At 35.1% G+C, this 25,472-nt stretch overlaps 1 protein-coding gene across 2 annotated transcripts in view; it reads right to left on the bottom strand.

The window, feature by feature from the left end:
- The window catches only part of LOC144232810 (multidrug resistance-associated protein 1-like), an 83,490-nt gene that overhangs the window by 27,093 nt on the left and 30,925 nt on the right, over window positions 1-25,472 (bottom strand). Inside the window, exons 7-16 of one of the 2 annotated variants that reach the window (XM_077765655.1) lie at window positions 25,070-25,135; window positions 22,296-22,433; window positions 20,639-20,785; window positions 18,654-18,738; window positions 18,494-18,560; window positions 17,992-18,118; window positions 14,060-14,236; window positions 10,298-10,465; window positions 8,422-8,584; window positions 4,753-4,828 (exon numbers count right to left, since the gene is read on the bottom strand). In XM_077765655.1, coding sequence (XP_077621781.1) covers window positions 4,753-4,828; window positions 8,422-8,584; window positions 10,298-10,465; window positions 14,060-14,236; window positions 17,992-18,118; window positions 18,494-18,560; window positions 18,654-18,738; window positions 20,639-20,785; window positions 22,296-22,433; window positions 25,070-25,135 — 1,214 coding nt within the window. The remainder of the gene's footprint in view (window positions 1-4,752; window positions 4,829-8,421; window positions 8,585-10,297; window positions 10,466-14,059; window positions 14,237-17,991; window positions 18,119-18,493; window positions 18,561-18,653; window positions 18,739-20,638; window positions 20,786-22,295; window positions 22,434-25,069; window positions 25,136-25,472) is intronic. The other variant, XM_077765656.1, reaches the window with a different exon arrangement.

A 25,472-nucleotide genomic window follows, 5' to 3' on the forward strand; every position in this document is an offset into this window, starting at 1 on the left:
TGCATTTGTATTTCCTCACACCTCTCCCCCCCCCCATTGTTTCTCTTTGGGCTCCTTTCTCTGTCTTCCCTTTAATGTTTATTTTTCCTCAGATTCAGTTCTAGTCATTACAGTCGGCCCTTTAACCACACAGGCTTGAAGTGAACAGATCCACTTATATGCAGACTTTTTTTCAGTAAATATACATATGGTACTGTAAATATATTTTCTTTTCTTTTTGATTTGCACAATAATATTTTCTTTTCTCTAGCTTATTTTATTGTCAGAATACAGTACATAATACATACAACATACAAATATGTGTTAATTGACTGTTTTCTGTCAGTAAGGCTTCCCGGCAACAGTAGGTTGTTAGCAGTTAAGCTTTTACAAAGTTAAAAGTTACACTCAGATATTCAAAGGCATAGAGGTGGTGCCCCTAACCCCTCATAGTGTTCAAGGGCCAGCTGTATTGCCTTTGTACGCTCCACACTCTCCTGAGAAATCTCATTCACCCACAGTTTCAATAACTTTCTTCCTTGTGGGTGACTCTCAGATTGATTGTTCTAGTCCATAACTCTCCCCTGAACTCCAGATCTATATAGTAAAATGCTTATTTGACATGCTTATTTCATCTCATTGCTTATCTCTATACCAGTTATTTTCCTACCTCCTTTAAAGCTTTCTCTGGCTTTGTAAAGGGCTACAAATAGTTCCTCTGTCTCAATCTTGGCACATTTCTAACCAGTCACCAAGTACGTGTCAATTCCTCTAAAACTGTATTATTGGAGAAACATTTGGAAAATGCCTAACAGCATGAAGAAAAGTAATGGCAAAGGAGGAGGGAAAACAGAGGAGGGAGAGAAGCGGGAGAAGGAATATTCATAATCCTATGCTCCAGAGATATTCGGTGCTGACATGCTTGTGAATATTGCCATTTCCCCACATGTGTGTAGTATCATAATATAAATGTTCTAAAACTGATTTTTAGTTTTAAACAACTTTATACATGGTCTTTGTGGCTCAGTATCTAATGAATCTAAATATTCTGTAACAGCATTATATTTTATCATATGATGATATGTTTTATCATTTTACTCTATTAAGATTAACTTAACAACATTAGTAGTTACAGTGGCTGCATTTTTTTCCTACTTTTTTTACTTCAATGATCATGGTTTTTACACATCTCTCATTGTCCCTTGAGGGACATAGAAGCATGAGGTATGCTAACTTGTAAGTCATTTGATATATCTAATATCAAACTGACCTCTAGAAATACTGAACTGAGCTATGTGCCCCTATTTCTCCACGTTTCCCATTTTATTTACCAGAATAAGACAGGCTTTATTTGATCAGTCCAGTGGGTCTTGCCTTTTGGTCTCTGGCTCTACTGTCAAGAAATATTCTATGGGAGATTGCAATACATGGCCTCTGTAGATACAGCTTCACCATCAGGAGAAGATACACTATTTAACAGACACTTTCATTGGAACAACTCCTGGTATATGATTTGGGTTAATTACTGTCATCATCCTTCAAGCCCTTGGCATGGCTTCTGTTTGGATAAGCATATTCAGCATTGGTGTCAAGCCAAAAAATTAATTCTTAATGTAGCTGGATATGAAATGCTATGAAACCCAACTGTTAAAAGGGAATTAAAGCATCCTAATTAGACACAACTAACAAAAACCAAGAATTTATTGGACACTGTACAGAAGGGTATTGCTTTTCCAAACTACAATGTTATTTATTCTTTTTTCCACAAAATACTGCATTTAGTTCTGGGAGCTTTGTTGTGAATAACAGGTTCTATCTGAATTTTAAAAGAGAAAATTATTTTGTTGGTAGAGAAGTTTCAAAAATGAGTCTTGTGTTGTCCTTCAGAAACCCTCAGGAAAGATGGCACAATACCCGTCTGCATATTTTTGTATAAAAGATACAAAATTAACATACTGAAACCATTATCCCTGAACTGAGCATACAGTTGCAAAGTCTGGAATATGTATGGGAGAATTAAAGTGATTAAAAGAGTCTGATATGAAAGACAGAAGGGGGCAGTCTAGATACTGAAATAACACTCCTAATTTATTTTATTCAAGGAAGATATTAATGAATATTTAAAGATATAAAATAATTAATATATACCATGTAACTTCAAACCAAAAAGTGAAAAAAATAAAATGTGTAAACAGTTAAAATTATCTTAGTCCCTATTAGGAAAACTGAACTAACATCATAAAGTGATTCTAAGTCTTAAATTTCAGGGGGAGGGATTCTCAGACATCATTTAGTAGAACTCCCTTCCTTCTCATCTCCCTCCTGATGGGCAGTTAGCAATTCTCCCCATGAAGAAGACTCACTGTATTCCCTCTCAGTACATTCCAAGCACTGTGGACAGTCTCTCACTGTTGTTAAATTCTTGCCTGCTGTATCTTCTAACCCGTGGTCTATGTTAATGCTGCACTAATGGGAATTTGGGTACTTCTTAAAAATAGAAAATTAGGTTAAAAAGTCAGAGGAAAATTTTCTCCATGTACTATTATCTTACCAAATAGTAAAGCAGATTAAAAAAATTAAAACGAGGATGGGAAGTAGCACAGAAAATAATAAACTAAGAAATACATAGGTAGTAGCCAAACATGCACATATTTTGGGAAAATTAAAATAGGCATCTGGCCTTTCAAACACAAAATAAAAATGATTTAATTACTGATGACAAACAGGAAAAGATTAGCTTAGGGGAATTTATGGACTTTCAATTACATTTTTATCACTGTCGTTAAAAAGTAAGCTTGATGCTGGACTGTGTTGACAAAAATCTGACATACTAGAGTTGAGGCGAGCTTCTCAATTACTGCAGAAGTAAGTTTCAGAATTCTGGCTTCAGTCTGATTCTCCACAACTTGAAAAATGTTTAGAAAACAAATCTGTAAGTATATTTTATAGGGGTTGGTATTCTTATTTTAAGTAGAAAGTTCCCAAAGGTGACTCACAAAAATTTTGAGGGATTCAATTTAGATATTATGACTGACAATGATTTTATAAATATGAGAAATTGATTTATTACAGAGAGAAGGGTACGATTAAGTTAGCATCACATAAACAGTCCCTACTGATTTTTAAGTTTTAACTTTTGAAACAAGTTACGAATTTACTGCCAGTGAAACTACACACAGGTGAAAACTCTTCTAATGATCAGAGACGTGTAGATCCTACAGCACACAGATTTCAAAGTCTGATTCAGTGCTCCTGGATTTGCTTCTCTTGGGGATGCTTAAAATGGACACTCATTTAATAAAAGCCATTGCTATAATGCTCAAAAAAATAAAATAGAATAAATGATGGATTAAAGTCACTGTTCTTTCAGAGTTTAGTTACTTATTCATCCATCCAACAAGATATTTATTCCACATCAGCTTATAAGCTACTCAGGGTTTACTTGAAACTTGTTTATATGGCAATAAAGCAATGAACAAATAGATAAAAATTTCTGCTGTCCTACAGCTTAAAACCTATAAGAATACAGTATATAATGTAAAGACAAAATAAAAGTAAGTTTTCCAGTGTACTGAAAATTAATAAGAATTATGGGGGGAAAATTAAGTCAGGAAGGGGGAGGAAGTATTATGTTAAAATAGGGTGGCTAAACCTAAACTCTTCATTGAAAGGGAATATTGGAGCAAGGCCTATAGAAGGTGGGTGAGCAATCCAGAATACCTGGAAGAATGGTTTATTTGATCTATTGAGTCAGCTGAATCTATCATGGAGGCAAAACTCAAACCTGTAACATCCATGCCATCCACACATCCTTAGGGATATCCACTTTTTTTCAAAATAAATAAATTCAATTCATTTTAAGGTCCATATTTTTCATTCAAAGTCAAATATACAGAATTCTAAGCTATTGGATCCCAAAGTGCTTGCTTCCCCGTAATCCATTCCAATTCTCCATTTTAGCAATTTTGATGAGTGACCACTCCTTATAATTCTGGCACCAACTTGTTAATCTTTTTATTCCTATTATTTCTTTTTCTTCTTTCCTATTTGCAGTTGCTGTGGGGAACATTGGAGCAAATAACAGATTAAGGTAATTTTCTTCAATTACTGCTCATTTTAGAAACTTACAAAAGAAAAAAAAAGATATGTAATATAACAAAATCCAATTAGGGTCAATGTTGTATTATTTTTCTTTCTCACTTTCTTCCATCCTTCTTTCACTTCCTCCTTCCCTACTTCCCTTCATACCTCCTTCCCCACTTTTCTCCCTCCCTCTCTTCTTTCCTTATTTCCTTACTTTTGTCTTAGTAAAAAGATTCTTCAATGCCTACACCAAGTCTATATTTCTAGGTTATATATCCTGGACTGATAATCACCCCAGTTCATTATAGAATTTTCATGTCTAAAGCTTATTTTCACATTCACATCAGCAGTGCATATGAATGCCATAGGTTGGAGATATTTTTAGCATGTACACACACACACACACACACACGCATACACACACACACACACACGAGATTCTTCTACTAGAATTTAGCTAGAAGTTACTGAAAGTCTAATGAGCATAAGTTCCCCAAACTAAGTCACATCGATCTCACTTAAAAACTCAGACACATCCATCTAAACTATAGTTCAAAATTTGGAAACCATTAAGTACAATATGTAGCCATTATCATGTGTAGATCCTTTATTAAGGATGTGTTTTAAATCCTAAAAAAAATTATAACTAGTCCATCATCCCAGTGAGCCTGGTATCATCCTAATACTCACCTATCATTTTGCTCCAAGATTTGGTCTTTCAGTTTAGTTCTGGAGTTGATTACACTGAGTCGCTTTAAAGCATGAGCTGGAGAGGAAGATGGTGAGTGCTTTCATACACATATAAGCAAACAATGCCTAAAATAGTGAGAAATTTGGTGAGAGATTATACCAGTTGAAGAAATTTTTGTGTTCTGGATCCATAGATATTTAGGGAGCCCTTTCATTTTCCCCATTATTTCCCCTTCACCTGAAATATCTTGTAATATCTTCATAACAACTGAGATTTCATAATAAAAAAAGTCCACAGAAAATATATTTTTGGACATTAGAGAAGAGTGCTAATTTGTTTTGGATCTTCCACAGAAGGGCTAGGTATTTGCTCAAGAGGAACATGACTCTAGTCTCTAAAAGAAAAATGTAATTTAATGAGGCCTTATAGACAATTGTGATTAACGTAAAGATTACTAATGAAACACAATAGTAAGTTCCCCAAATCTCTGTCATGCTCTTACTAATGTCACTAATACTAACTTCCTATGTGGCAGTCACTATTCTGAATCATATATATTTTTTCTTAATTCTCAAGAGTACCCCTATGATGAAGATACTATAATTATCCCTTTATCTTGGAGATAAACAGACAGAGAGAAGTTAAGCAAGTCACACAAACCAAATCTCACATCTAGAACTACAAGACTGAGAGGTTCAAGTTACTGTTTGTGAATTTAATGAGGAATATCTCAGAACTTGGCTGGGTTTTGTCTTTTTTTTATAGTATGATACTTAAACTCTTTGAATTTTAGACTTCTCACTTTTAGAAGAAAGGAAATGGACTTGGGAATTTCTACAATGTCTTACATGAATTTTATGTTTTCTTATTTCTAGAAATAAACCTCTACTAGTCCTTAAGCGGAAGAATCTGACTTACATCAACTGTCTCTACGAGACATGGGATTCCATGTAAATTTATCATTAGTCCTCATATCCTTCTTTCTTCATGACCTTTCTTCTTATCTCTGATTGATTCTCTAATATAATATTTACAAAAGGTGAGATTTATAGACTTCAGAGCTGGATAGATTCTTAAAGGTCTGATGTATCCCAACCCAAATTGTACTGTAAAAAATACCTTTTTAACTTATCTGTCATCAACCCCAATAGTAAAGATGAGGATGATAAGGAGAAAAAGTGGCTGAGTCATAAGCAGTTTTGGCTGCTTTTGGAGTGATAAAGATGTGCATCGTTCAATTCCACATCAGCCACCAGGAAAAAAGGATCTAGTTCAAGTCCCATTTCTCATAAATGGAAAGAACCAAAGGAGTTAAGTCATCTCTATGAAGACTCACCTAGTTACTCAGAGTCAGAACGAGTGCCTGGGGCACCGAAAATCAACCCAGCGTTTTCCCCACCAAGTTGTGCTGACATTTGCTCCCACCCTGGTGTCATATAAGTTAACATGGATTTTAAAGTGGAAGGACTGTGTGTGTACCTTTAAAAGAATTCTTGAACAGACTCAAGATCAAAGAAGGTAAATGAAATAAATGATAGATCACAGGGTGTTTTCAAACTAGGGATTGTACCTCTCAAATTCCACTTCCTGTCCAGACAATCCTTTTCCTCTAAATCCCAATGAAAATGCTCTCATATATAGTTTGGGTTTTTCCCTACTACTTATGCAAACAAAAAAAAAAGAAAGGCCCCACAGGGACAGGCTTGTACCTCACATTAGTGGGAACCAGGGCAGGAGTATAAATGAAGGCCCCACATGATATATTACTAATTATTTAATAGGTACAGATCGAACTAACCGATTTACAAATAAGTTCTATTTTTTATCCTGAGCAATACATCTCCCCAACCACCTACAAGGCAAGGTCCATGTGAGAGTGTTTGGAACCCTAACAGCTCCTCTGGAAACACGACAGTCCTGGGTCACATGGCCTCAATCAAGGCTCCTGTCCCCTTTTCTCCTACCCTGACCCCATCCTGCACCATGTCTGTTGACACCTCAGCCCACATGTCTAGGCTCTACTCACTCTAACCCTTTCAAGAAAGAAAACCATTCCTCAAGCCAAAGAGTGGCAAATGCCAGTAGATCAGCCTTCCTTTGGGAAGGCTACTGTGGAGAGAGTTTATGTCATCTCAGCAGAGAATTTTGGAACCCCAAAATACCCAGAATGGTAAAAGATAGAAGATTGGGGGTCACCTGGCTGGCCTGCTTTTAGAGCTGTATTTTCCAAAGTCATATAACTTATATTTCATGTGGCCTTTAAAGTAAATGGCCACATTAAAAATACACTGGTTCATAGCATTCCAAATCATCCCATTTACTCCTGAGGAGACGTACCTCCGGTAGATTCACTTGTTTAACAGCTACTGAGTACCTGTAATCTGCCTAGCATGAGAACACCTAAGTGCTGGGAAAAGAAAAAAAAATGACAGACCACATTCTTATTCTAGTCCTAGGAGACATTCACAGACATCTCTTTCCTATACATATACTAAACATGAATTATTAGCCTCACCGAGTAGGCAAGAGATCACTTCCCAAATCACTAGCCACTAGGAGAATAGGAGGTGCTTCTTTTATTAAGAATGACCACAGATATCTGATGATGCATCAGATGTTTCTGAATGCATCTACAAATAGAATATTTGAATTTGAGAAAGAATAAAGACAAGGAATAAAAAAACAGTGGTACATAACTAATAGGAATTTGTTCCAGTCTGAAAAGGAAACACATCAGCAAAATTGCTTTGTGTTTTGATTTCACAATATTCGAATAATAAATTGCACCGATCTTGTTATAAACTGGTTATGCATTTTTATGACTTTTATAACTAGGTACAATGTTAAGTGAGTTAGTGGCTACCCAGTTCATATAGGAAATACTAAGACATAGCTCTATACTTCTTCCATTACCCCCAAATTATGAAATAGTTAACTGATTTTATAGTCATATTTTCGGTAGTATTCTGGGAAGTTACAGGACAACACTCATCGTGGTCTACATGAGAAACCATTTAGGTAGAAAAAGAGATGATGTGCATTAAGCTTTTGGAGATGGGAAATAAAGAATCCCTAGAATGCTTGATTTCAAACATCCCTGTGTCTAAATTAGGTAAGGGTCAAACCACCTCATTTCCATAAACATTTATGAACCTTAATTTAAAATGCTAGGAGTATAGTAAGGAAAAGTAGTAAATAAACTCAATCTTTAATTCATAATAAAAGTTAGACAAATATCATTCCCCTTTGTTTTTCCTCAGATTCCTTTTAGTTTTCTCTCCCTCAACATGCAACAATGTGTTTAAAATATTTATTATTTACTTGACATAGATTTATGCTCCCTGGTCCTAATTTAAAAGAAAGTAGAATGTTTAGACCCATTATATTCTAGACCTGCGATAGAGCTTATAAGTCATCTAATCTCTTATTTCATAGATGAACAAACAGATCTTGGGGCATAACATTTTGGTTAAAAATCATAAATGAGGTTAATTTTTAGCTGATGTGTCCCAATGTATTAGTTTCTTTTCTAGAGAAAGGAAGGTGCCCAGCTCCTTACTTAAGCAGGATGAATAAAGAAAAATGCATTGTAAGAAATCACACAATTAATGGACTTTCAGAATGGGTAGGCACACTGTGTCTTAGGCATATTTTTCATTGTGTCTCACCTTTTTCTTGTTCACTGAAGGCCTGAAGCAAATGTGTGAGGTTTCTAGTTTTAGGCAGCAGGTCCTGGTATGTTCCCATTTGTGCCACTCTGCCACTCTCCATTACAACAATCAGATCCATCTGTGGCAGAAGTGTGAGGTTGTGTGTCACTAAAACACGAGTCTGAAAAACAGAGTGTTTTATTTCTTGCATTATAGTAAAATATAGCAAAAATAATCTGTTTTAAAGAAAGCTGTAGTTTGTTGTTGTTTTTTTGTTTGTTTTTGTTTTTGTTTTTTACTATTTCAGATTGTAATTGTTGTTTGGTACCAGTTTAAGGCACCATTTATATATTTCACAATGAATGATTATATGCTGCTAGACTAAAAAAAAAAAAAGGATTGCAAAATGTTTAAATGTTTGTTTGTTTGAGAAAGAGAGAGACAGAGCATGAGCAGGGGAGGGGCAGAGAGAGAGGGAGACACAGAATCTGAAGCAGATTCCAGGCTCCGAGCTCTCAGCACAAAATCCGACATGGGGCTCAGACCCACCAACCCTAAGATCATGACCTGAGCTGAAGTTGGACGCTTAACCAACTGAGCCACCCAGGCACCCTGGATTGCAAAAGTTTTTAACCATTTAGTTCAGGTATCCTTCATTCATTAAGAATGAATCAATTTCATAACAAATTTAAAAATTTCATATCTGTCATCCATGGCTTAGTTTTTTAAAGGTCCTAGGGCATTACAATAAAGTATTTGATTCCTATCAAAATTCATAATATTTATTTTTAAATCTTACCATATTATTTTATATGCACATGTAGGATTGAACCAGAAGTTTTTATCTTGGGTTTGTTTTGATAAGTAAGGTATTTATCTATTATTTACTTAAATATATACTTTACCATTTTACACATTTATTTAAGGTTTCCAGAGTGCCTTATATTAACAAATCTATAAATGCGTATTATGAAGGAATGAGTATGGCTTTGTGGTCAGACTTTTTTAAATCTCTGTTCTTTTTTTTTTTTTTAAATTAAAGTACAGTTCAGGGCACCTGGTAGCTCAGTTGGTTAATCACCAATTAACCTCTGGCCCAGGTCATGACCTCAAGATTTGTGAGTTTAAGCCCCGCATCAGGCTCTCTGGTATCAGCACAGAGCACCCCCNTAAAATAAATAAACATTTAAATTTTTTTAAAGTAAAAAAGAATAACGTACAGTTAACACACAATGTTACATTAGTTTCTGGTGTACAACATAGTGATTCAACAATTCTAAATGTTATTAAAATCTCTGCTCTTCTTAAGCTAAGCAACCTATATCAAACTCTTCTGAGCCACAAGTTCCCTCAGAGGTAAAACAGGAATAATGTCAATACCTATTCAGAGACTTGATATAAGAACTAAATGAACTAATTTAGTGTCAGACATGGAATGCACTCAGTAAATATTAATACCCTTCTTCTTGGCCCTTTCACAAAAGAACTGAATTGTTATTACTGTGTTAATAATATCATAATTTTAAGTAATAAATAATTGGTAAAATAATACTTTTTATGAAAGTGCTACATATGAGAATACTATTTTTCAAAAAATCAACTAAACTAAAAATAAGTCATTTTGACATACCAACCCCCTTAAGAGTATGGTATCAGTCTATAAGGTAACAATCACATAAATTGTTGTCAGAGTAAACTTGTAAATAAAACTTTAAAAATATTCATTAAAATTTGCCTGTAAAATGATTAATGTAACACCCTCTTTTTCATGTGACATTTCACTACTTTGCTTCAACAAATGAACAAAATAGTGGAATTTTAGGCACAATGTGAGTCAGATTATCTTCCTTTTACCCCCTTTACCCCCCAAAAGCATAAATAACACTATGGCTACCTTGTTTTTCAAAATTCCCGAAGACCCAATCACTTTTTCAAAAAGTTGTTTTCCAACATGAACATCAACTGCAGAAAAGGGATCATCCAGGAGGTAGATGTCAGCCCCACTATACACAGCTCTGGCCAGACTCACTCGCTGCTTCTGGCCCCCACTTATATTCACACCCTGAAAATGGAGCAGGAGAAAAAACTATGACCAAAAATAGGTAAATCTCAAAGCATAGAGTGACATTCAATTTCCCTTCTGCAGCATGGACAGATGACAACTCAAGATTAACCCTCAAACCTTTCTTTCTTCCCAAATCCTACACCCAATTCCTACACCCATCCCCTATTTCCAATTGCTACTAACTTGTGCAAATTAACAGATACATCAGCTTTCTCTTAATGGCTTACTCTCAAAAGTAGATACTAACAATTAAGGAGAAAAGAATTTCCAGTCCCCTAACTCTGAAAAGTCATGCCTCTGATATATTAAATAAGACTTTTGGCTGCCAACCATATACTGACACCAGTGATCATTTTTAAATTGACACATAGAAAATTGAGAATAATAGCTAAATTACTAAAGCAGTAATCATCATGTCCTATTTTATTCTATAGAAAGATTAGTACAAGTCTTGTTGGCAAAAGTACAACTCTAAGAAGCAAGAATAAGGAATATACATCATTCCATGTGAGAATTAAAGTCGACATGTACAGCCCCGTATAGAGAATTATTGGGCCAGGCCCAATTTACTTGATTTATTTTATATTTAGTGTTTATAGATCTGACTTGAAAGCTTTCCTTGCAGCACAGAACTTAGCCAGTTACCTCTAATTGTAAACTGTCATTGCTTTCTTGACTTTCTCATCTTCTGCCTACTCAACAAATACCTCCTTTGTGTAATCATATTCTGGGTGGTATGCTAACACTTGAGATTCAAAAATAATGAAACTGAGCCTCTATCACGAGGAAGTCACAGTTTAGCAGGGGAGACAGGCATGCAAAAATATATATATAAAGAAATGTGTGTGTGTGTGTGTGTCTGTGTGTGATTATAACAGTCCCAACTCATGGGTTTTTCATGAGTATTTAATAAGACATTTACAATAGATACTTATAACAAATCCAACACCAAGTGCAGACACAATCAACATTAGTTAGCTATTCTCCCCCAATCACTCTTCTCTCCAATTCATCCTCTGCCTTGTCATTGCATACCCTGTGACTATGTCATCACTTTGTTTAAAAACCTGGGATACCCACATCTCATCTGCCATCATCCATGAGCAACAACAAATTCCTTAGTATAAATCTCCAATACTCACGTTCTGGTGTTAACTCATCTTTCAACCACTCTCCTGATACTGCCCTCACGTGACCGTAGCCTGCCAGGCATACTGGCCCAGGCTGTTCATTCTGCTCAGAGCCCATATCCTCCCTTTCTAATTCAAAAGCTATTCACTCTAAGAGGTCCTTTTCGAAAGCAATCTTCTACCCACTGTGCCAAGTAAAGTGAATCGTTCCTTCCATTCCTGTCTTGTGGTGCTCAGTTTACTCATCCCATTATCAGAAATGGTAATACCCACATCAGTCTCCCTCACAAGCCTATGGTCTAGTTCATCCTTGCACTCCCAGCACATAGATTGTGTCTGACACTAGGTAATTACTAAATATTAATAAAGACGATTGATAATGTCATTGGCAGAGATCCACTGGATTGCAAATCTCTTGAAGGTAGGGGGACAGCTCCCTTGCTCACCATTATGTATCCCATAGCAGAATAAAATCATATAACAGATTAATAAATATTTGTGGTCAAGTGAAGAATGCCAAAGGAAAAGATGAATAAAAGTGAAGAAAATTCTATATCTGTTATCTTAGTTGTCTCATAAACAGCTGTAAACAGATTTCCTTTTGAAATAGTCAATTACTGGCAATAGCACTCCTAGGAATTTACCCAAGAGATACAGGAGTGCTGATGCATAGGGGCACATGGACCCCAATGTTCAGAGCAGCACTCTCAACAATAGCCAAAACGTGGAAAGAGCCTAAGTGTCCATCAACGGACAAATGGATCAAGAAAATGTGGTTTATCTGTCCAATGGAATACTACATGGCAATGAGAAAGAATGAAATCTGGCCATGTGTAGCAACATGGATGGACCTTGAGGGTGTTATGCTGAGCGAAATAAGTCAGGCAGAGAAGGACAGACACCATATGTTTGCACGTATAGGAGATTGGGAGGAACTTAATGGAGGACCATGGGGGAGAAGGGGAAAAATAGAAAGGGAGAGGGAGGGAGGCAAACCATGAGAGACTCTTGAATGCCTAGAACAAACTGAGGACTGCTGGGTGGGGGAGGAGGGGGGTGATGGGCATGGAGGAGTGCACTTGTGGGGATGAGCACTGGGTGTTATATGGAAACCAACTTGACAATAAACTATTAAAATAAAAAAAAAGAAAAAAGAAATAGTCAATTACATGTTTATTTTAAATCACATCATCAGATTGGGAGACATCTAATTACAAAAAGCCTAAGTTGTATATGACAATGACATTTATGCCTATATTTAATATATTTCACATTTTGAATTTTTTTCTTCTTTAAATTCTTTTTACTTACATGCCATCAACTATTTCACATTATTAGGGATTGGCTTTATCATCATAATATTTAATATGTATTAATAAGTTTGAAGAAGTCACATTTCTGCATCATTTTAGCTATGGTGTCATTTCACCTGGGGATAGCAAAGACACCAGGAAAAAAAAAAACACAGAAGTGGTAGAAAAAATGAAATCTATTTAATAACTTGAGAAAATACATCTGCAAAGTAACAGGCTATGAACATAGGCAACATAAGTCTAGTTAAAAGGTAAATGTTGCCTCATTCTAGAATTTTAAATATTTCTACTTTCTATCTTTTTGTTCTCTAATTATTTTACTTATCATTTTCTATAACAGGACTATTAAACAACTTGGGGCCAGGGTTAAAAACACCTAACAATGCTATGCTGATTCTCTTTTCAGAAACTCAAAGCACTTGGTAAGGATCATTTACCCATCTTCACAGCACCATGAATCATAGGCAGAGGCTGTTTTTGCATTCATGTTTAATTAATGGAGATTTTAGTCACGGGTCAGAGATAATCTCTCGGGGTTCATACTTTGGCTCATGCTCTCTTGTTTTGTTTTGTTTTAACTCCAAAACACTGAGCAGAGTAATGACTATTCATTAACGCAATGAAAATAAAATAGAACAAAGAATATGGGAAGCAAGATCCTTTTAAGCAAGAATGAGCAAACACGGAGAAGGCACATCAACAACAGTATTGTCTCAGAGTCTTTTTAGAACCTGGCCTCGGTGTCACTGTTGGAGACTGGTGCTCTGTTGCTACTGTCCTAAGCTTGACTTTGCACACAAAAGATACAGGAAAAAAAACAAAACTATCATTCACTCATTAGACAGTGAACAGCATTATCGAGCAAGTAAAAACAAAGTGCTATAATCCAGTTGGTGGGGTTTTGTTCCCCCACGTGGATACTAACGACAGCATTCCCTGCTGATTTTAAATCTGTTTTGCAAATAGTCAATTATAGATAATTATTTGTCCTTAATATTGCCATCTCTTTCAAAGGAATTCTGTAATGATTTTTAAAAATGTTAGTTGTAGATACCTCTTTAAGACTTCAGAAAAAAGACTATAAATATTGTATTAGCATGGCTGAATGGAATTTTGTCCCTGCATATGATGAATTATATTTTCCTTACTCTTTCTCCAATCTCAGTTTGATCTCCATTTGGTAACTGCTCCAAATCAGGAAGGAGAGCACAGGCTTCCAATACTCGCTCATAAAACTGCTTCTGCATGGTGGAGCCAAAGAGAATGTTTTCTTGTAAAATGCAATTCTGAATCCAGGCCTGCTGGGCAACATAAGCCACAGAACCCTAAAAAAGAGAGAAATAAAGGAAATACTCTTAACAAGGGAATAGAAAAAAATTCCATGTACCACATTAAAGGAACATAAACATATTTAGTCCATGGTTTTGTTTTCTTTAACTTTAAATTGAATTGTTAAAGAACGAGGTTATTTCTTAAATACAAATATATCCTATTCACATTTTAATTTTATATATGTTTATTACAAGCCCCTTCAGATGAGTTACTTTTGTGCTTCTTATTTGCTTTCTCTGTAGTTTCCATTGAAGTTATGTGTCTTTGTTGGAGTTTTCTAGAAGTAAAGGCTGAGTAAATTAGTCAACTCCAGCAGCCATTTTTGTCTCACAATTCTGGAGGCTAGAAGTCTAACAACAAGTTGTTGGCAAGATTTCTCCTGAGGCCTAAATCTCTAACTGGTAGATGATTGCCTTTTCTCAAGTTTTCACATGGCCTTCCCTCCGTGTGGGTATGTGTGTCTTAATTTCTTCTCACAGGACATCAGTCATATTGGAATAAGGCCCATTCTATTGACCTTATTTGACTTAATTGCCCCTTTAAAGACCCTCTATCCAAATACAGTCACATTCTTGGGATTAAGACTTCAACATATGAATGGGGGGGCATAGTTTGGCCCACAACACAGAGCCTGAAGCCCAATTTGTTTATTTGGGATCAATTCTTATGGAAGAAAGAAGTTAGGAGGATTGGGTAGATAGAGAAGTTACTCTGTGATCCAGATCCAATAACACTTTGGCCAACCTTCCAGAGAGACACAGAGGAGTATTACCCATCAGACTTGTTCTGTGTTAGGCTCAATTGGCCTGACCTTCAGGAGTGGGGCCTTAGCCAGGCCATTCTCAGCAGGCAACCCTGAAGGAGCTGACTTGCTGTATGTATTCCCACAGCTGGGAGGCAAGCCTTTCCTAGAAGAGGGAACTGGATGACACAAATGTGTCTTCCACATACTCACTGTTCCTAAGTTTAGTTTTCGATGATTTTATGTCTCCAAATGATTCCTGAATATATGACAGTCTGTTGCATAAAATATCCTTTTAACTAACCCTTCCTTTCTTAGAAAGGACCCACAGTATTTGAACTAGAGACTTATGTTTCAATCTACCACAGGACTCTATCCAAACATTGATTTTTAAAAATTTACTTTGACTACTGTGCACTGTGTAACAATACAAGACACTGAACTTACTTTTTGACCTATGAACTTATGTATATGCATATAACTATTAGCCTTTTGATTTCTGTCAGGTACTTTAAAGATCAAAGATTAACTTTCATTCTTCTTTTTTGAGTAGGTAAGACATGGAGTGGCTTTTGATCTAAAACAATAGAATTCTGATCTGACTCAATCTTGAACACAAAAGTAATTGCTCCTGAATTGCTTTGTCTAGTGAATAACCTTTGGTTAAAATAATATTAAATCAATTCATAAGTGATAGAGATTTTGAGCACTTGCTATGTATTTGGTAAGATAAGGGAACAGAGGATAAAAACACAGGAGAAAAGACTGAATAACAGCCAAAATGGTGCAAAATATAAAACAGAAACTAAATACTACATTGAGAGGTATAGACTCGATGTGTTGGTATGACTGGAGCTGAAGAAGAGTTGATCCATTTTCACAAAGGTGTAAATGTTTCCTTTAATTTTTATAGTAATTATTGTTTTAATTTTATATACAAATGAAAATGTGTTTTTGTTTCATTTTATTCTTATAATGAAACCACAAAAGAAGATTTGCTAATTCAAAAATAATCTTCCAAATTTCTAATGTTCCATCAAACAACACGGGATACTAAATACTCTGAATGAATACTGCCTGGTGTGAACCTTTGATACTGAGAACCAGGAGACTGGAGGTTGAACACTGTAACATAACATTCCTCAAGAAAATGCTCATGTGAATCCTTGAGGAACAGAAAGATAAAACACAAAAGCAATACAAAGTGTCAAGTCCATTGTTATGATTATTATTACTAAATCAGAGATAATAAGAACAACAGTTATAAATTTAGTATTAAAAATGTTTTGGGAAATAATTCATATATGACACCTTATGTCCTGCCATTGCTCTGGACCAAAGAACTTCCTGAAGGACAAAGTGGTCAATGATATTGACAGAGAATATCTTTTCTCTTCCACAACCCTAGCTTAATTTAAACAAAGGGTGTTCTCTCTGCTTTATAATTAGGAACAGCATTGTTATGGTTTCTTGCATCACCATGAACACTTTCTTAATTTCAAACCCTCAAAGGTATCAGAAATTATCTTTAAATCTTACCATAAGAGCCTCAACAATCATAATGAAGATAAAAATAACCATTAAAATTCACAGGGAGCTAGTTGATTCTGCCAAGAGCCAGGCTAGGTCTTTGCACATTAATGCATCAGATGAAACCCAGACTTGATGTTGTTGTTATCTTGATTAATTCCTAATTATTTTTCAAGAACAAATAAAAGGCTACCTTCTCTCCATAATTTTTCTAACTCTTCAAAGCAGAATTTGTTGTTTTTTATACTTTGGTTGACTTTTTTATATCTGATTTAAACACTCGTTACAATTGATTTTAGTATCTCCCTCACTTGACTATGAACTTTGTAAAAAGAGGGGTATATCATATTCATGTTTGTTTCCCTGGTACTAAGTATCAAGCATACAGTATGTGTGCAATAATTGCATGGTAAAAATAGCTGAAGTGACTAAATGAAAATAAAGTCAATATGATAATCATAACATTTTAAAAGGATATTCATTGGTCTAGGATAAGGTACAATTATCTTCAACTATAGACGAATGGCTGACTGCAATTATTATGAAGAGCATAAGGCTATAAACACAATATACTTAAGGTTAAAAAGTAGGGATATTCCATTCAGTATAATCATATCAGAAAAAGTCCCAGATTTTGATCCTAAAATAAGTAACAGTAATGCTGAGACAGAAAAGAATAAAGAGCTACTCATTGGAGGATTCGAATTAGGAAATATATAAGGATACGAAGACATATATATTATGAAGAAAAATAAAAGAGTTAGAATTGATTCTTTCTAGAGACAAAACTGTGAAGAAACTGGTCTCACATCCATAAAACTTTTCCATCTTGTCAGAAGTGAGGAGTAGGTTAGCATTAGGTTAGTATTTAACCTAAGAGTTAGTTAAAGCTAAGGAAAAACTCATTAGATAGTGGAGTGTTTCAAAAAAGAAACAGCTGATTAAGAACCTGTTGAATTCTTATTCCTATTGATCTTTAAGAATAGAACAAAAGGCTTGGAGTAATCCTCTCCCTAGTTCAAGTGCTGAAATTTAAAAGTAATCTATCAATATTATTATTTTTATTTTTTTCTAGGTCAAAGATCCTACTGATGAGCAACTACAAGACTTCTTAGAAATGTGGCTGTAATTACTTAGGGAACTTTGCAATGAATGATAATTAGAAAGCAAATCAAATTAAAATATAAATCACATTAGTTTCTCTATAATTGGTTGCAATTGAGTTAAGATCATCAAACCACTACCATAAGCATTCATAAATGATTTGCTAAAGTATTTGGAGGACAGAATGCTGTTACTAATCCATCCATAGCTAATCAATTTTTGTGGAAATTGAAATGTTTGTTACAAACTAGAAATGCCCATTAAATACTTGAATCTTCAATTTGATTTGATAAATTCTTAGGACACTAACCATGTGTTGGCTGTAGGCTATATACACTAGGAGATATAGAATGAATGTATTGTTGGCTTTACCTTTCTTTGAACAACTCCTGTAAGTTTCTCCATTTCTCCCAGAATTGCAGAAATCACAGATGATTTTCCAGATCCAACTTGCCCTATGACAGCCACTAAAGCTCCTTCTGGAATCTTTATATTCAAGCTGCATAAAGAAAAGACGAGAGTTGATATAGCAAGTTCTTGTTACAGTTTTTAATGTATATACCTAGATAAGTTAGAGCATCATCATTGAAATCGCTTCTATTCGTATGATACTACATCATTCTATGAATACCTAACCTTCCAAACTGCAAACAACAAATGCTACAGAGGAAACAGAGGAAATGAATTGAAAGCAAGAGAGGGAAAAAAATAATCCATAAAAATGGAAGGTATCATGAGAGGTTAAAAAAACTCTTGTAAATTTCAATATATTCATCTTCTGTTTTAAAAACTCAAAGAAATAAAAATATGGAATATTATAGAATTCAATGCTAAAACTTTTTTTGTTTTTAATTATTCCCAAATTATGACTTACTTTTTTAGTACTGGAATCCCTGTTTTATCCCAGGAGAAGGAAGCATTTGTAAAACCAATGGCATGATCTGAGAAGAAAAATAAATACAATGGTGCATTTTGTAGCCAATTATCTTCAACCCAGAAGTCAAATAAATACTGAAGGCAGGGGAAATGCTGACCTCCTGTGTAGTTTGTTTCAATATTTTGAGGAAGAAGCTCCTCAGTGTTGAGAAAGTCTTCCAACCGACCCAATGATATTCTTGTCTATAAAATAAACACAGATGGAATTTATCTGGGGGTCAAGGAGAACTTCAACTAAAAAATTTTTGTTGTGACTTTACAGCACGATTAAAAATTTTTGATGCAAATTGAAGACACTGATATAAATTTTCAGTAAGCATAGTTTGAATTGTTTTCAGGTTTATAAGTAATTTCATTCCTAAAAAAGAAAGAACAGCATCAAGTATCAAAGACCAAAACAAATGTTATATATACAGGAAGCCATGAGAAAAAGAAACAAATATTACTCCTGAACACTCTAATAAAGCCATAATGACTATGTCATTAATAATTATAGAAAGATTCGTTTTTAAAAGCAGCTTCAGAACTGTTGGATGAGTTCTGCTTCTGAGTATAAAATGATACTTTTGGCAATAATAACATTTAGTTTTAGTAAAAAAGCTATAAAATGCTTAGCTACAATTAAGATAAATAAAATCAATTTTGTTTTCCTGAAACTGACTTAAATGAAATCTCTAGGATGTTTTTATTCACACTATGCTAGAAGACATCTATTGTTAGTGGATAAGATGTAATTGGGCCATGGTTTTGTTTACCAAGTGCTGCATATTAGTATGCAGGGCCATCTCTTTTTCTTTTCTTGCCTCTCCTTTCCTTTTCTTTCTTTCTTTTGACAACTGCTCTCCATATTTATTTAGTGAAGGCAGCAGTGTACCACTAGGAGTTGGAGAACACTTTGAGATACTAGACCGTTAGCTAGATTCTAATTTTGAAAGGAAAACAATACTTATTCTAAGAATGGCTTTTTCTTAATGTCATGAAACAAGTTGTTAGAAGCATCACATCAATAGTACTTCTATGCCCTCTGTTGGTCATTATTAGTAAAATAACAACCAAAACAGGTATGATATAACAAAAATGGATTACTTGGTATTCACTACATATTTATTCAAATAATGTGCTATTAGTACTGTAATTTTAATATAATTAATATGACTTACTATAATTATTGCCATCATAGTTACTGTTAGTAATTATAAGTAACTATTTATTTAAACAATATAAAAAATGTATGTTTATTTTCTGAGAGAGAGAAGACACAAATGAGGAAGGGACAGAGAGAAACCCACAAGGGGCAGAGAGAGAGGGAGGAGAAAGACAGAGGTGGGGCTCAAGCTCACCCAAAGTGGGTAGGGAGGTCACTCGAAGTGGGACTCAAACTCACAAACTGTGAGATCATGACCTGAGTTGAAGTCAGATGCTTAACAGATTGAGCCACCCAGGCACCCATCAATCGACACCTGACATTCAAAAAATTTAACAAAATCTCAGGGCAAAGGGATCATGCTCCACATTCCCTGTGATTTTATCAGCTTTCTACTCATTATAATATTCAAAGAGCTTCCAGCGAATAGAGATTACAATAAAGACCTGCTAAAGCAGATACCTCATACATGGTTTGTTGGCAGACTGATATTTTCAATGTACTTGTTTCCCTGTTTTATTCATTCAGTAGAAAAGAAATGCTGCTGAACCCTGAGGAAACATTCATATCCAGTTCCATACAAAGCACCTAGTTAAACATTTTTCAACTGAAAACAGAAAATGAGACTTTTGATGATGTCATGTCTAACACCACCTTTTAAAAAGCTAAATAAAAGAAATGCTTAGCAAAGAAAACAATATCTTATATTGAAACACTTAAAAGTCATTTTGATAGAAGAAAAGGATAGGCAAAAAGACAAAATTTTTTCCATTCATTAAAGTTCTCTATTACTCATTAATTTTGGGAGATTAATTCTGAAAACAGCGTAAAACAACCACAAAAAGTGAAATAAATACTGAAAGACATTGAGGTAAAATGTGCAAAACCAAAGACTTCAGTAGATGAATGACTCTTAGTTTAAGCATATTTTGGATGTACCTGGACCACAGCTGAGATCACCATTGGTAAATCAAACAAAGGAAGCCTCAAAATATTAAACAAAGACATAGATGTGAACACTTTAGTGGCTGTTAAAATGTTTCCTTCATCCAATAGGAAATAGATGCCAAACGTTGCCAGGGACACCTAAAAAATATAGACATGTTCTTTTCTTCAATTACTCAGTGCTAACAACAGTATGAGTTAAAGTCCCTCAAATTAGGGGAAAAATGTTAAATCCTTTTTTATTGTTGTTTACCAAAATCCAGTATTATTCAGTATGATTGCTGAAGAATATAAAATAAATGTTCAGATCATACATTGTGTATCTTATAACACTGCATCATTGAGACCGTGTGGTCCAAGTCCCTTCTTTTGATATCATGTTCTTACTAGTTTTTATTCCCATTTAAAATGTGTACTAATGCACTGCCAGTGTGGAGCCTGCTGGGATTCTCTCTCTTCCTCTCTCTTTGTCCCACCCGGCCCACTCTTTCTCTCTCAGAGTAAATAAACTTTAAAAAGTAAAAAAAAAATAAGTAAAATGTGTACTAATACATCTTATTTTTAAGATAGAGTATTATGTAAATTTATTTTCCAATGGTATATATATACATCCTGACTCATATGTAATGATTATACTTTCTGTGAGTCATAAAATTAACTGAAGAAAGTATGAATAAATCATGGTTCATAACATTTATATTTACTCTTGTGTCATTCAGAAAAGGCAGAAAAGTTCACATACGCATGAGAATATACTATCATGTACACAGAACTTAGCTTAAGCAAATACTTCTTAGACATTTTTGCCAAAGGATTCCAAATGTAAATATCACTTTTATTTTCATAATACCCATATATTTATTTAAATAAAAAATAATAATATTTAAGATTGACAGCCAGGGAGACATAGGGAACTTCTCCTGATCTCCATCACCACCGGGAGTGGTAACTTTGATTAAAACTGATGCTTCAGCTCTATGTACTTTGGTTTTCCTTTGGCTTTCACTCATTGCGTCATACCTCAAGGCACTTTATATTCTAGTTTAAATAGCATGGGATTCCCAATGTTTACATGGTATGACAGAAAGAGAATGCCCCCAGGTCATATCAATGTGCCTCCAAATATTAATCATATAACTTTGAGGATATCACCAAAGTAGAATGGACTTCCATTTCCTATTGTGAAATGAGAAAAGCAATGCTTTATCATTGCAAGAATGAAACTTGGCAACCTCTATTAACTTGTCTGGCATGCAGGAACAGCACTCAATAAATGTCCGTTCCCTTCCCAACTCCAAATAGTATGCCTTTGGGTCATGCTTAATCACACCAATCAAGGAATTTTATACCTGAAATTAAACTCTGAAATGCAAGTTATATTGTTTAAGGATATAAATGCACATGTTTGATCTGTGAGAAATTTATAAAGAAGTAACATTTTATTATATGTAAAAAATACAGACCGATGAGAATACATATACTTTCCTCTTCTTTAAAACTTCCATTCTCTAATCTACATAAATCAAAGACTGCATTTCATGAAAATGTTAATTCAGATACAAAAGACTCCACTCTGGACACCTTAGGTAATTTGGAGGTGATCTACAAATCAAATTTGCAAATCGAAACAGGAAATATTATACACACTCACCAAGAATGGAATGCAAGTTAATGTCAGCATAGAAAATACAGCAAGATACCCAGCTGATTTTTGAACTTCTAACTCCTGTTCTCGAATTTCAGCAATCTTCTTTTTATAGGAGGGTTCCCATGCATAAAGTTTGAGGATCTATAAAGGAGGCAATGACTATTTGATAAATCAATATCATATAAGCAATAAAAACATGCACGCATACAAATATACACAATATACTCCCCTTGGCCCCCAACATACACACAATTGTAAAAGCTTCTAAAAAAAAAAAAAAGACATTAAACTCATAAAGCAAGAATGTTCCTATTTTCACCTGAGTCAAAAATTTTTCCTGAAGCTCCTGGGTAGCTCAGTTGGTTGAGAGTCCAACTTGGGCTCAGATCATGATCTCACTGTTCATGGGTTAGAGCCCCACATCAGGCTCTGTGCTAACAGCACAGAGTCTGTTTCAGATTCTCTGTCTCCCTCCCTCTCTGCCCTTCCCCAGCTCATGCTCTCTCTCTTAAAAGTAAATAAACATAAAAAAGTATTTCCTTGTATTATGGGTTTTTTTTGGCGGGGGAGGGGAGTAGAGGTCTGGGAGAAGAAAATCATCATCTCTCTAGGTTTATGTCCTTCTCACCCACCAATAGCTTATTCTTGAGCCATACTTCAGCAACATCCCAGCTCTGGGCATGAGCCCCATAGTGTTTATGTCTAGTTTAATCTTTAATGTTTCCTGCTGGTTCAGCTCTCACGCCTGTCCACTCCCCATTTCTCAGTATGTATGTTCCTTTCCATGACCTCCCAATTTCTTGAAGACTGTGGCATGGGGCTTGCCATTTTCTGAAAGGTGACTAGAGTTTTGAGATTGTAAATTGGAATATATACAGTCACACACATCCTTTTGGTTCCGTCTCTCTGGAGAACTCTAAAAATCTCTCACTGGCTCTGTGAACTCAGACATGACACTTAACTGCTCAGCAACTTTGTTTCCTTATTTGGAAAATGAAGAGGAGAAGTTATTTTCTTGAGGTTCCTTAGAATTGTATGAGGAAACAGATACAAAGAGATAAGTATGGCATGTGACACACAGAAATTGTTCACTAAATGATAACTATTATCATTATCAGAGAGATGGCATCTGTTTCCTCCCCCAAGCCCCAGGGATGCTGACTGCCCACACCTGTAAACTACCCTATACTCTAAACTTCCCTATACTTGATCCTTTACCAGTATTCTAGTATATTCACTGCTGGGACTGCTATTTTAAATTTTCGACTTTGCTCAGATCTCTAGGAGATGTTCTTTTATTTTATCTATACTGTCCTAGTCTTACGATAATACAAATTTCCTTTCATGAATATCAATCTTTGTTTGTTTATTTATTTACTTAGAGACAGAGACAGTGTGAGAGGGGGAGGGGCATAGAGAGATGGAGAGAGAGAATCCTAAGCAGGCTCTGCGCTGCCAGCACAGAGCTCAAACCCATGAACTGTGACATCATGACCTGAGCTGAAATCAAGAGTCAGGCACTTAACTGACTGAATATCAATTATTCAATAAAACTGAGTTAAATTTCAGAGCTACTTATGGCTACTCTTAATTGCAGATAAGTAAGTGAATTATATCAGTCTCATCTCAAGGTATCCTTAACTATGTCTTTCACTTCAGTAATTTTCAATTTTGTTAAAGTTCTACACAGCACAATACAGAATTTTTACTGATTCCTAAAGTGAATCTATGTGTACATATAATAGCATATCCTATGTTCATAATGATAGATGCACAAGACAGAGAAAATTTCCTCTGCAACCATCAATTCCAGAAGGAAATTCCATGTGGGCTTTACAAACTTTGCCCTTTAGAAAAAATCTAGAGGTGCCTGAGTGGCTGAGTAGTTAAGCACATGACTCTTCCTCTTGGCTCAGGTCATGAACTCTCAGCTTTTGAGTTCCAGCCCCACATCAGGCTGCGTGCTGATAGTGCAGAGCTTGCTTGAGATTTCTCTCTCTCTCTCTGTCCCTCTCTAGCGCTCTCTCTTGTGTCTTTTGGGCTATTTATGTCTAGTTGTTGGGTGAGAAACAAAAAGAAAACACCTGCATTTTATTTGGTTTTATTTAAGTGCTATTGTTTGAAATGTTTATTTTTGAGAGTGACNTCTCTCAGCTTTTGAGTTCCAGCCCCACATCAGGCTGTGTGCTGATAGTGCAGAGCTTGCTTGAGATTTCTCTCTCTCTCTTTCTCTGTCCCTCTCTAGCGCTCTCTCTTGTGTCTTTTGGGCTATTTATGTCTAGTTGTTGGGTGAGAAACAAAAAGAAAACACCTGCATTTTATTTGGTTTTATTTAAGTGCTATTGTTTGAAATGTTTATTTTTGAGAGTGACAGAGAGACAGAGCATGAGCAGGGGAGAGGCAGGGAGTAAGATGGAGACACAGAATCGGTAGCAGGCTCCAGACTCTGAGCTGTTAGCACAGAGCCTGACACAGGCTCAGAATCTGAAGAGACACAGAATCCGAAGCAGGCTCCAGGCTCTGTGCTCTGTTAGCAGGGCTCGAACCCATGAGCTGTGAGATCATGACCTGAGCTGAAGTCAGAGGCTTAACCAACTGACTACTCAGCCACCCCTTTAAATGCTTTTTTAACAATAAGAATTCCTATATATGAAATTTGAAATACTCTGCCAACAATACATATTTCTTTGATATTACGAATGGTAAAAAATTAATTTATTCACTACCATTACTGTATTCTAAATAGTGAAATTAAAATCACATTCCTTTTATATTACCTTAATTCCATGTAAGATTTCATTGAGGAGTTTTATCTGTTTATCCTTGTTCTTTGTTTGGCTTTTCTATTTAAGGGAAAGAAAATGATAGCATATTTGACAAAGGTCGCTAATAGTTCAACTTATACGGCTACAGCTTTTTAAAAAAATACAGTCTCTTTCCTCTATTTTATATAATATTTAGTTGAAAACCATCATAAAATATTCATATATTATTCCATTGGTAAAGTTAAAAATTAATTATAAAGAGATATTTTAAAACTTAAAAGTAGCCAGCAGTAGAATAAGAGCAAGATACATACTTTACAAAATAGAAGAAAATATTGTTATTTAGATGTAATATGTTTTAAATAGAATAAAAAAATAATACCCATATTCTATTAAAATGGGATTAGATTCCCCA

The sequence above is a fragment of the Crocuta crocuta genome, unplaced genomic scaffold (genome assembly GCF_008692635.1).
Source record: "Crocuta crocuta isolate KB4526 unplaced genomic scaffold, BGI_CrCroc_1.0 scaffold174, whole genome shotgun sequence".
NCBI lineage: Eukaryota > Metazoa > Chordata > Mammalia > Carnivora > Hyaenidae > Crocuta > Crocuta crocuta.